Source organism: Ambystoma mexicanum, chromosome 6p (genome assembly GCF_040938575.1).
Source record: "Ambystoma mexicanum isolate Mex_15411 chromosome 6p, UKY_AmexF1_1, whole genome shotgun sequence".
NCBI lineage: Eukaryota > Metazoa > Chordata > Amphibia > Caudata > Ambystomatidae > Ambystoma > Ambystoma mexicanum.
The window spans coordinates 1,190,887,790-1,190,901,010 of record NC_090935.1 but is presented as its reverse complement, the minus strand read 5'-3'; the positions used below and the strand labels follow the sequence as shown (position 1 = coordinate 1,190,901,010).

The 13,221-nt window shown below is 40.4% G+C and overlaps 1 protein-coding gene across 1 annotated transcript in view; it reads left to right on the top strand.

Moving 5' to 3' along the window:
• TRPM6 (transient receptor potential cation channel subfamily M member 6) overlaps positions 1-13,221 on the top strand; it is a 1,703,532-nt gene that overhangs the window by 926,477 nt on the left and 763,834 nt on the right. Inside the window, exons 19-20 of the mRNA XM_069625828.1 lie at positions 9,001-9,141; positions 10,583-10,711. Coding sequence (XP_069481929.1) covers positions 9,001-9,141; positions 10,583-10,711 — 270 coding nt within the window. The remainder of the gene's footprint in view (positions 1-9,000; positions 9,142-10,582; positions 10,712-13,221) is intronic.

Sequence of the window (13,221 nt, the reverse complement as noted above, 5' to 3'; positions counted from 1 at the left end):
TAGATCTCATAAGAAAATTATTCAAGAACTTGCCTCTATTATACCAGCGGATAAAACCTTAAAAACTGTGATGGTTGACGGGCCAGAGTTTAGTTTTTCATCTATCTTTATCTCGGATATGGAAAAGATTTGAATGAAAATTGTCGTACATCATTCCCAGGGTACGTTATTGCGTTGAAAGTCATTTTAGAGAATGTTAGCCTTTTTGCACCCTTTTTAACACGTTTTACAAATGCTACTTTTGATCACAAGTCCATTGAAGATTGCGTGAAAAATGTGGTTGTGATCCCTCTTTTAAAAAAAGCAGGATTAAATTCAGAAGACACAAACAATTTTTGGCCTATCACTAACATACCATTATTTTGAAAAATTATTGATAAAATAACAACGGTACAGTTACAGGATTATTTAGATCAAGCAAACATACTGCATCTCTGACAGTCTGGTTTTAGATCTAATCATGGTACCGAAAGCTCACTGTTGGATCTACAGACGCAGATGTTGGATATTGTAGAGGAGATTAGTACAGGGCTGCTGATGTTGCTGGATCCTTCAGCGCTTTTGACCTTCTGGATCACATCAAACATTTGGTTGCGATACCCACAGTGGGACGATGTTCACAGGAAACCATTAAATGGATTGGGGGTTTTCTTTCAAACAGAAAATCTAGAATTTGCTGGGAACAAGCCTCACCGAACTATGAAATCTCCACTTGTGGGGTACCTCAAGGTGCCTGCTTGTCACCAGTACTTTTTAACGTGTATGTGCGCCCTTTGTGTGATCTTCTTGATATGAAGGGGGTAAAATTTATAAATTATGCTGGCGACACACAGCTCATGTTTGAACTGAGTGGAGGCTATATGAAAGACTCTAAAAAAATCCAAGATACTTACAAACTAGTGAAGGACTGGATAACAATTGATAAACTCTGCCTTAACGGCACAAACATGGAGATACACATTTCAGGATCAACCCAGATTCTAAGGAAACTGGACCCACGTTTTTTTTTTTTAGTGGGTGGGCATCCTCTTGATATCCAAAATAATGTTAAGACTTTGGGTGTGATGTTGGAAAGCTCACTTGGGGCGGGCGCCCAGGTAGATAGTGTACTTAAGAAATTGCAATATTATGTTACATTAAATTGCAAAACATTAGTCAGGGCCATTTTAATGCTTAGACTGGCCCATTGCAGCGCACTCCTGGGCGCCGCCAATAAAAACGATGTTCAAAAACTTGAGGTGCTCCAAAATGATGCCACACGTATCATTAAGAGTATTCCGAGAAGGGAGCACATTACTACAGCCAGGAGGGAACTGCATTGGCTGCCAGTATCATCACAAATCTTCTTTAAGATTAGTACTATAACCCACAGATGCCTCCATGGTTCCGCCCCTACCTATATAAAGCTAATGTCTGAGAAGAATGACCAGATCTACCGACACCTTTTGAGTTCTGTGGCCTAAGGTGAAGTGAGCAAGAGGGAAAGAACGGTCCTTTCCTGTGTAGGCCGCTCAAGCCTGGAATGGACTTTCAGGAGACCTGTGCAAGGAGAAATTTCTCCTCACTTTCCGGAAGCGTCTGAAGACTTTTTTTATTTAACTAAATCCCTTTCGGTGAAAGCTCCACCTGGTAATGTGTTGTTTGTTTTCTGTCCTTGTGTTAATGTGCGCCCTGATGCCTTTGGGCTGCGGTGCATGATAAATATATAAATAAATTAATAAATACAGCCATATCTCAAAGATGTTCATCTATCACAGACTGATTTTGACCTGTTTTTACAGTGGAATTGTTTTTAGGCAATACACAGTGAGATTACGTTATTTGCCGAGGATCACACACTTTGGTTACTCAGCGTCCGACAAGCTGCTTGTTTTATGGCTGGTCTCTTGGTGACTGTTGTGATACATCGCACAACCCTAACTAATTGCATTTAAGCAGCACGGAACAGGGAAAGAAATTACAGGCTGCAAAAATAACATATGCCCAGGTATTTTTGCCCCATAGCAAAAATCAAAACCTGGCACCCGGGAGTGGCAGAGATTGATCTGCTGTGGTGCCTGGATTGAACCCTGGTGTGTTTCCAATATCAAGGTGGAGCAAGCTGCAAGGCATAGACAAGCTTCTGCTTAAACTGCCTAGTACTGTTCAGAGCGCGGCGCAAGGGTGGCAGAGAGTTGTCTGTCCCAGTGCCTGGATTAACCCCTGGTGTGTTTCCTTACTTTCCATTGTGGAGGCGGAGCAAGGTGCAAGGCATAAACAAGCTTCTGTGTATATTGCCCAGTACTGTGCTGAGCATAGCACAGGAGTGATCTGCTATGGTCCGCTCGGTTGGCTTTCGGGTTGAGCCAAAGACTATTCGTGGTACCTCTGAGAGAATTAGTGATTCGCCCTCACCTGATTGTTCGCAACGAATGTGGCTGATTGTCACGGATAACACTTACATGAAGGTCTATTGATTCTCGCTTGCTACAAGTAAGAACCTTTTGATATTAATTTTGTTATTTGAACCGCTTCCCCGTATGTCGAGTAGTGTGCGCGAGTATGCCAGCGTGTTCTAAGGAATGTCAGCTGCGCAGCTCCACTCACCCTGTGCAACACCACACTTTAGCAGTTTCTAAAACATTAAAGAAAAAGTTAAAAGGAGGATTGTAAAAGACATCAACGGAAGGAGTTATACGTAAACATAAAAAAGCACTGGTCATAACAAAGGGAAAAATAACAGGTTATCCTAAACCGCATACAAAAAAGATTATGGAGAACCCACCTTTAATAGAGACATTAGAGGAGTCTATCTTACAAACTGATACCTTGACAGATAACAATTCTCTCCGCAATCTGTGCCTCAGCTTACAGAGTGATGCTTCAAACATACCACTGGAGAATATATTGTCTTCTGCTCCTCCTACTGAAAAGGGTAAGTCTGATACTGCTCCTTGTAATCGGACTAATTTAGAAAGATCACTGTATTTGACTCATTTTGCATCGTCATCTGCACACAACGGGTCATTCATTTCATCTGATTCCTCTGATGAATCTAGGGACCATGAACAACTTATTTTATATAATGCCCTCTTTTACTTATGCAACAATATGTATAGAGAGCAGCAAACCATGAAGGAGGGTCTATCTAGACGGGTGGATGTGGTGTTAACCAACTTGTGGTTGGAAGCAAACCAGGAGACCAAACTACGTGAAAGGGCTGCACCAGCGTTGCCGGCCACTGTGATTAAAATATCAGATGTACTGGCAAATAAAGGAGCAGATGCTGTCTGTTGCAATACTCCTCAGATAGAGGAAAAACCTATATGAAAGCATAAGCAAAGGGCTCCTTTGAGGAAGGGACACAGACTGGGCCATATTAAAGGAAATGAAAAACAGTAAAAATAAAAAGAATAATACTTCAACCAATAAAAGCATTTATAAAAGCGCTCCAGTTTCCATGCAATCCTTGACTGTTACCTTCCCAAAGAATCTGGTATGCCAAAAAACACAATGCAGCTTTGAGGTTGTCCCTACTTGTCCTAAAATACCTAATAGGAATGAGCAGGAAACAATACACATGTTGGATCCTTGGATAAATGATTGAATAAATCAACCACTGCCTCATCTAGATTCGATACACTGACTACGACCAGTGCTTCGATGATAACACAGCAAGGACTCTCTGGAAGGATTGAGAACGATAAAGGAAACAATCCATTTGTAAAGGGGAGAAACTCCCTGAAAGAGGAAACTGCTGCATGTAAACCTATTCGAATTATGGAACACTTGACGGAGAATCTTAAACCAAAGATGCCACAATTAGACATTTTAATTTAGATGATTATTATAAGGTATTAGAAATAGCTACATTTCATTATGCTCCATTGCTACATTGATAATTTAATTGCACAGATATAGAAGCAGCTCCTGAAGTATATTAAAGCTGCTGAATTGAATGATAGGGGTACAATTATAGTTGGACTCAAGACCAGATATAAAAATGTTGTTAGGGCGCATAAAGCATCTACAATGGGCTCACAGTGGCAACTGATGTTTAACTCCCTACGATGTTCTGATTCGCGCAGGTTTTGGTCCTTCTATATATATTGGACTGAGGCTAATTTTGACAAAAAAGAGGCCATCCCAATTGTAGAAAACACTTGGAATGATTATATTGTCAAGATGTGCAATGTATATCCTGTGGGTGTTGAATCTTTAATACTTGAGGAGCTTTATGGCAAGGAAGATAAATTATGGTTTACGGTTCTTGACATAGTCATTTTGATAAATAAACTCAAACCTTCCAAGGCCTCTGGGCCGGATCGTACTCTCAATATTCTGATTAAGAAGGATCTATTGCTTTGGGCTAATTTATTATAATGTTTAATTTTAGAGATCATTGACACAGGGACCATACTGGAAAACTGGAAGAGATTGACCTTAATCCCGATATATAAAAAAGGTGCTAGGGAGATGCCTCCCAACTGACATATGCTGGCCACCATTGATACAATATCTAAACAATTCGCTCAACTGGAAAAAATACCTCTTTGGATAAAAGAACAAAAACTACTGTGGTTTTCGCAAGGCGATAGGCACCTGTGTTAATCTATGGACCCTCTCTTATCTGACATGCAAAGCGTTTGAACACAAATGGCACACTCTTTATATATGTTTCATAGATTACAAAGCAACTTTTTATACCATTAATTATTGAGTATTGTGGAGAAAGTTGGAAAGATGGGACCTACATCATGATATATTATATTTTTATTAAGGAACTTTATACAAATACTTCAGTTAAGCTTAGAATTAATCAGGAAAGCCGGCTGACTGAAAATATTCAAACTAACCATGGCCTGAAACAGAGTTGTACCATGGCTCCTACTTTATATAACCTCTATGTTGCAGACCTACACGAGGAATAGATTAAATGTTCCAACTTCCTCCCATGTTTTGGTAAAGAGCATGTGGCTTAGTTATCATATGCTGATGATACCATTATTTTAGATCAGACCCCCGTGGGCCTGCAGCGTAGCTTGAATGCCTTATATAAATATTCCTTGTATAATGGATTAGTAATTAATTTAAAAAAGGCTAAGATTATGTTCTTGCAGGGTAAGAAGGATAAAATAAACAAGTTAACCTGGTTAATTAATGAAGAAAGGATAGATATCGTGGATGTGTATATCTACCAGGGTGTCCCCATTTTGAATCTCTAAACTGTAATAAAATGGGCGAAACAACAATGAATGAAACGTTTAAAAAGTGTAATGATACTAAGAATTTTGCAAATCACAAAGGGGGATATTCGAAATAGGGTTTACTCAAGGTGTATAAAGCTAATATTGTGCCATCTCTACTTTATGGTTTGGAATCCTTCATGAATAAATAGACTGCTAGGCTTAGGCTGATAGAGGGGAAAATATTGCGAGGACCTTGGGGCTCCTCAATTCTACTCCAGTTGAAGCTATTAATAGTGAAATGGGGCTGATATCACTTTGCACACAGAAGAAAATTATCATTGCTATTTTTTAATTGAAACATTTGAATGAGACGGTTAACCGAGAATCCGTGTGTTATAATTTTGTAGAGCTTTCAAATCCTGTCTCCCCTCAAGGAACATTGAGGGTATGGATGAAGGAGATGTGTTCTTTTTATAATGATATTGGGTATTAGTTAGCCATGCCCCTAAATTTTGCAATAGCTTGCACAGAAAGCTAAGAAAAAGCGTGCATTCGGGATAACGATACTAATATGATGAATTTGGCCAGTAAATCTCATTATTCCATATATGTGCGCCAGGAATTCCCTATAAAGCTGGCTTTTAGCTATATCATTAAGCTGAATAACACAAAAGTACAAAGATTTATTATGCAACTCCGCCTTGTCTGTTGCTGACTTATTTGAGGTTGGGTACATGGAAAAAATCCCCTGTTCAGAACGGTTATGCCACCTCTGTAAGCTAGAAACAGAAAGTTCTAGGCATTTGTTGACACTCTGTGACAAGCTCAGAGAAATTCATTATAAGGGTTTTCATAATCCGCATGATAGATTAGATCATTTTAACACAGAACAGTCATGTTCTTTTCTATTTCCAGTGAGTTGTACGATTTTAAATTTTACTATGTATTATATGTGGCAGGAGATTGATAAATTAATATAGGAACTTAATAGAAGTATTTTGTAGGAGATCTCTCTAATTATTAACTGTGATTTTAGAAGAGATTGTAACTAGTAGGGTTTTTATTATAATATATTATGGTAATTGTTTAGACTCATTAGAAAGAGAAGTAGAGGTAATGATATTTTGCATGATATTGTAGGAGTACTCTTTTATTATGAAAAAGGCATGTGACAGGAATTGAGGTCTAGTTGACTTGGTGTGTAATAAATGGTTGCTTTATATAATGTAATATTTATAGAATGTGTGTATGTTATGTGATTTATTGGTGTTAAAAGGTTTTAATGTAACCAAAACAATGAAATGAAATGAAATGATATTTTATTTATATCGCGCTCGTACACAAATGTTTCATAATTTTAAAAGGCTGGCACCCATGAATAAATGCACAGTAAGTGAACATATATCTTAAAGTAAGTATACAAATGTACTTCAATTGAGCTTCTCCTTAGAAGAGAGTGCGCAAAACAAAATATCATTGGATTTTAAAAAAAAGTAATGGACACCAGAAAAATAGCATGTGAGAGGAAATGTTTCAATAAATATGCTGGCAAAGTATAAAAGATTCTCGCTTCTAAACCCAGCAATCTGTAGTGAAATATTCCCTGGAAAACAAAATCCCAATACGAGACAAGTGCGTGTGGTCTTGTGGGTAAGCATATGCACTGGGACATGATGAGCTGAGTGAAATTCTGGTAGCCAAATACTTGAGCAAGCTTGCCAAACTCAAAAAAAACTGAAGGGGTTGTGCCTGCTCTCTGAAAAACAAATTACACTGTTCACCTACGTGTGTACTTTACTTGTGCCCTAAAAAGCAGCTGCATTTAGGTGAAAATAACTGCATCAGTGTCTAGGATTACTACCTTTCTTGCCTCATTGTGGGTAAATACTCATGACTTACTTGCCCTCTCATAATTTCCCCTCCTCATCCCCATGTCTGGCTTTCAACAATACTCTGCTTTACATATATAACTTGAAAAGTACACATACCATAGTGTCACTCAAATAGATAAATCCTTAACGCACTATGTTAGGCAAAAAAGTGTACAATTGTTTCATTATTCCCCCCATCTTGATTTGGGAGTCTACAAATACCAGAATGCAATTCAGCAAAAGGCAAGAAAATGGTCTCTCAGAGCTCTCAGAGAGCACTGGAAACATAGAAGATCTTTAAACATCATTGGGGCATAAGGTTAGTCTTGTTTGCCTTGCATGTGCAAGCTGGATTTGCAATCCTCCATGTATTGGCATCTCCATACCCGGAGATAGCTGTTGTTTTCATGTGGACCTCATGGCAGCTTGAACTTTAGAGTGCAATACTTTCAAGGACTGACAGTAGCACGGTTTAAAAAATAATAATGCAGATGCTGTGTTTTTTTTGTGTGTTATGAGATATTTAAAACTAAGAAAACAAACTGCATCCAGGACTGTGTACTGTCTCCCATCCGTGCACTAACCGGGACCAACCCTGCTTATCTTCAAAGCTAGGAAAAGGTGGCCACCTCATGCCTTGTTGATCTAAGTGGTCTTATAATTTGTGCTCATTATTAAGGCAACAATGGCCTGAGGGGGGCAGCTCTTTCCATCCTTTGAAGCTAAGCAGGGCCGATCCTCGTTACTGCATAGAGAGGAGATCCGAATGCCTAGGTTAATATAGACTTCAGATAGCCACAGGTATGTGTAATTTTATAGCCGCGAATATTGGAAAAACAGGCAGAAAGAAAATGCTTCTTTGTTCCCCCAGACCCTAACCAAACCGCCCTCATCTGTGCCAGATCCCCCCACTCCCCTGAAGGCCTCCTCACATCCACTACCCCCCCAACTCTTGTTTCTGTAATGCAGTATGCTATGAAATGTTGGATATTCACAGCTATTCTGTCCGATAGCCAAGGTAACAGAAAAGCTCTGTGTTGCAAACTCAGTCCCTAGATCCCATCCAACTCCCAAATTTCACTTGGTGTCCTCTTGCCTCCCACCCACCTCTAGTCTGAATGCATTTGCATGTTTTTTGACCTGCAGAAGCCTTTTTCTGTAAATATTTTTTCGATTTCCTATGGATCTCAGACTCACCTTAACTATAGGGTGGCGACCGCCACCTTATAGTATGTATATATGAGAGACTTGTTTTGGAACATCTTTTTATAGTGCCTATATGTACAACATGTTTATTTAAATATCGAAGAAATTGTTTAAGTGGATTCCACATTACAAAATTATATTTTTATATGGATAATGTATTTATTGATTTTGATATTCTGAGATTAAAATGTTAAAATTCAGCACTTGTCACTTTAAATAACCTTGCACAGCATTTGTCACCTTAAGCATTTGTGTTGGTTGGTGATACATTTAGTGCAGCTGCAACGTGCAGTGTGGTTCAACCTAGACACAAAACAGTGGACATTCAAAATGCTCTGTGAAGCCTTGGTATTGTGTGCTCTTTTTGTAATTAAACATGATTGATGCTGTCTTTATTTGTATGCAATTATCTTCTGATGCAACGTAATGCAGATATAATTTGAACAATTCATGTTGTAAAAGACAATCTTCTTGGGAAATGGCTGAATTTGTGAATATTGTAAATACATAGGTCTGTGTCACTGTTTAGCTGGGTGCTTCCTTTGATAAAAAGTTATTTTTAAATTCATAATTGCATAATTGTCTACTTGGATACCTGTATTCTTCTGCAACAGCACGTACACTACCAGTAATATAAACATGATTCTCAACTGTGCCAGATTTATAATATTATATGTATTGCATGTGCATTGCTGATGTGACATCTTTACATCCCTTATTTCTTGTTTTTAAGAATGTTTTATTTTTTTACATAGAGCTATGATGAAGAAAAGGGATGTGAAAATTCAGCTGAAAGTCAAAACTTGGATGCCAGTAGTGGGCAAGGAAGCCTTTCCCTTTCCAGGAAAGCCTATGAATTCTACAATGCTCCCATTGTAAAATTCTGGTTCCACACGGTTAGTTGTTTATGTTCTATTTCTGAGTTCCATACTGTGCTGCCCCGTAGCGTAATCATCACCCACTCCCCAGAACAGCACAGGCATTGAGTCCTTCACCTATCAGTCATGGGATTGGGGTTGAAAGCCTGAGATCCAAATGTGCGCGGGAGAAAAGACCGAAGATTATTTTTCCGAAATAACCTTCAATCTTTTCTCCCCCGAATATTTCCAACTTGGCCTCTGCCCTCCACCACACCCCCACCACACCCCCAACACCTCCACTTACCTTGAGCCCGCTAACTTGCTGTGTCCCTGCAACAACTGTTCCCTTTCACTTCCATGATTGGGAACTGGCGCCGCAGGGTCCTTTCCTTTTTTTTGGGGGGATGGCTGCAGGAGCATCCCCTGCTCACAATATAGTGAGCAAGGGTGCGGGGGACACCCTTGCAGCCGTCCTCTTTTTATTCGGGATCGGCTGCAGGGTCTCCTCCACAACCCCCGCTCACAATATAGTGAGCAAGGGTGCGAGTGACACCACGCCAGCCCCCAGCACCGAATGCGTGATCTGGTTGAACTTTTCGGCCGTTCGGAATTTTTGAATGGCCGATATTCGGCCAAATCACGCATTCGGTCATTTGTCATCGGTCATTTTGAACATTTCCTCAGTCATGGCCTACTTGTAAACTGGATAGTATCCAAATTACATGTTGGCTACTCACATGTTTCTCACTTCATTCATAAAACTACCTTCACTAGGCATACTCTGCTTCCAACCGAAGCTCTCTTACAAAACAGTGCAAGATAATGTTTGGGGTAACTGCCCAAGTGAAATAACTGAGGAACAAGAATGCCATTCATATTGATAGAAGCAGGCATATTGTGTTGCTGGTTTTTGTGTGAAGATAGTATAGGATGGACATGCTTAGATTTATTGGTTATTCTTTATGCCCCAATATATTGTTTTTAAGTAAGGGACGCCTGATTGCGAGTGTGCCACATAGAATGTTTGAGTCTAAAATTGTTGTTTGCTTATGGTGCACTAAAGGGTTATTCATGTTCATTAAAGAATGTTATTGATACAAAAACTGTCGTTCTTGACTTGCATCAATCTTAATGTATTTTACCTTGCATTGTTTTATTCTAATGAGTTATGCAAATATTAAATGTGGTGTCTCGACGGAATCTGTGCACCCGTTTCTGTTTTGTATCTGGGGTAAAGTCTCTTGAGAAAGGAATGTAGGATGGCTGTGCGGCGAAACAATTTCCATCAGTTTGTATCTTTATAACCTGAAGTAGAAATAGTATTAATCTGAGCTTTGTTCTATTTTAAATTAGGCTAATTCTATGTGACAAAGTGCTATATTTGAAATATTTTGAAAGGTTACTTGGGGAAGAATACCCTGCATTGAAATATGTCTGTCTTACTTTGTACACTTAATGCACTTTGTGTGTCTCACAGATGGCGTACTTGGTGTTCCTTATGCTCTTCACATACACAGTGTTGGTGAAGATGGAACCCCGCCCCACAGCACAGGAGTGGTGTGTCATTATCTACATTTTCACCACAGCTATTGAGAAGATTCGGGAGGTAGGTATGACCTAAAGGTCTGTATCTTCTTGTGGGAAACTGAATTATGGAGCCCAGTACAGTTCTTCTATAACACCAGATGCTTCACTTTTTTACCCTAAACATTTGTATTGAAAAGTTTACAAAGGCACACCACAGGATATTGGGAAGACCCTTGCAGCTCACTCACATTGTGCCCTGAAACATTTATAAGGTTATTGTTCAGTGTTTCCATTTTTCTCTTAAATTGTAAACCTTGTTTACCCCATTTACTAACTCAGTTTACCACCCATATCCCCCAAAAGCTGAAGAAGAGAAGGGTAAAACTGGGTGGGAGAGGTATGGGATGGATGAGAGGAGGAGAGGAAACAAACACATGAAAACATAACTCAGTATAAACAAGCAGCCCATCCACCACCGAAACCTGCCCACCTCACCTTCAAAGTATGGAGACAGATGAAACAGATTCTCTGAGTGCCAAGAATCGGCACTTAAACCTACAACAATGTGCACTACATTTAGAGCATTGTACCACTAATATCCACCTTCCCCCAGGTATCATCCTTATGGAGAGGTTAACTCCGGAAACAGGCAGCTAACTATGGATTTCCCTTTATGTGTTACTCTGAGCATAGCCAGATACATATGCAGCCTCCCCCTTAGGTAAGTCTCTATTTAGTCCCTGCAATTCCTGGCTTCACTATTGCGTTGCTCTAGGTAAGTCCATACAACACAAAATCCCGCGACCCCAAAATCCCCATTCCTTCTTCTTGGCCACCTCTTTAAATGTCAGTTCTCTGTGCCTGGGATTACCCACTTCTGCAATCGTAGTGCACTCTGTGGTGTGTGAGCCCTCTTAACCGCTGGCGGGGAGACAAAATGCTCTGTGCACAGTAACAGAAACATTGGGGGAGTTCAGAAGGGCCTCTACCTGTAAAAGGGCTGTGACCATGCCCAAAAGGCTTTGCCCAGTGCTTGGGGCCAGCAGGCCAAGGATCTATAGATTCAGTGCCCACAAGAGATACAGCAGGCGCTCCACCTTAGCATGAAGATTTACAATGGATATGAGTGCACACTCTGAAATGTGTATGGTTGGCTTGGGCTCCCCCATGGTTTGTACATGGAAATCAATAACCTCAATCTTTTTTGCCAACTCATGTATCACTTTTTCCGTTGACTCAATCAGTACTCATAGGTTTAAATTTTGACTCCAATTCCGCCACACTCAGTATTACGAGTGGACTTTCGTAATACAAGAACGTCTCACTGTCACCAAAAGGTAGACTCACATCACACTCTGGTGTTCTCTGCGTTGCCCGTCCATGCTCTCCCCTGGTAGCCAAGGGCCTGGAGTCATAGAAGTTGCTCCTCTTGGCCTTCCCCTTTGTATGGTTATTCACATTCATAGATTTAGCTACCCTTAGTGTCTGGAGTGTAACCACCAGTGCTGGTATTTAACAGCCCTCATAGCATGTCATCCTTCGTATCTGCCCCCATGTGTCATCGCCAAGTCCTCTGTCACTCTACTTCAGTGTCCAGTAAGTGTTCAAGCCATATCAGTTCTAAACCACTGAAACCAATGCCATATTGCAAACACTATGCGTGAGGGGACCAAAAGGGGACCCTCAAAATACTTGTGATAAACTGTCTACCTTCTTCATATTCTCTGATGTAGAAGAGCTCCGCAACGCCCACAACTTCAGGGTTGTAGGAGCTACAGGTCAATTCCTGTTTAAGGAACCATTGGCAGCGCAGAGAGCTGCACACTGTTCAGAGCTGCTTACATGAGTGGCCATAATGGAGTGCCACAGTCTGTAATCAGACCATTTATCACTAGGCCAATCTGAAATCAGGTGAGGTCTTGAGAGTTTAAACTTGTCTCCAAGCCTCACATTTTTCAAAACTTCATTTGATTACATTTACTGCACCCACTGGAGAGCCGACTGTCATTAAAGACTCACAAGAGACTGGTGCCATTTAACCTTGTTCTTCACCACACTTGTTATCATGGGTCTTTGCTGGCACCATTATCTTTTCACTGCACAGCTTGAGGTACAACTCAAAACACAGTGAATTAATGGATGACACAATACTACCTGCCCAAGGCACATATTCATAGATGGAAGGGAAAACACGGGCCTGCTTTTTCTTACCAGAATCAGAGTTTTCAACCCCTTCACCTCGGTGTCACATTACAGATTACATCTGAAGATCTTTATGTCGGAGCAATCCACTGTACGTATTGGACTCAAGGTTAATGCCATACATCTACTGCAGTTGTCGCCCCAGTGAGAGGAAATTCATGTTGTGTTGACTGGCAGGAGAAGCTCTATCTGCCCCAGGCTCCGCCCCAGAGGGTTCCCTTTCCTGTTCCCTACCTCTGACGTACACTGTGGATAAAGGCTTGTACTTTTTCCACAAACCTCATGTTCTTCTGCAATGGAATGCAAGTCTTTGTTGCACCTAGAGGTCATTGTTGAGTTTGCATAGCTTTAAAGCCTGCAGTGCTTCTTGACTTGAAGATGTTTTCG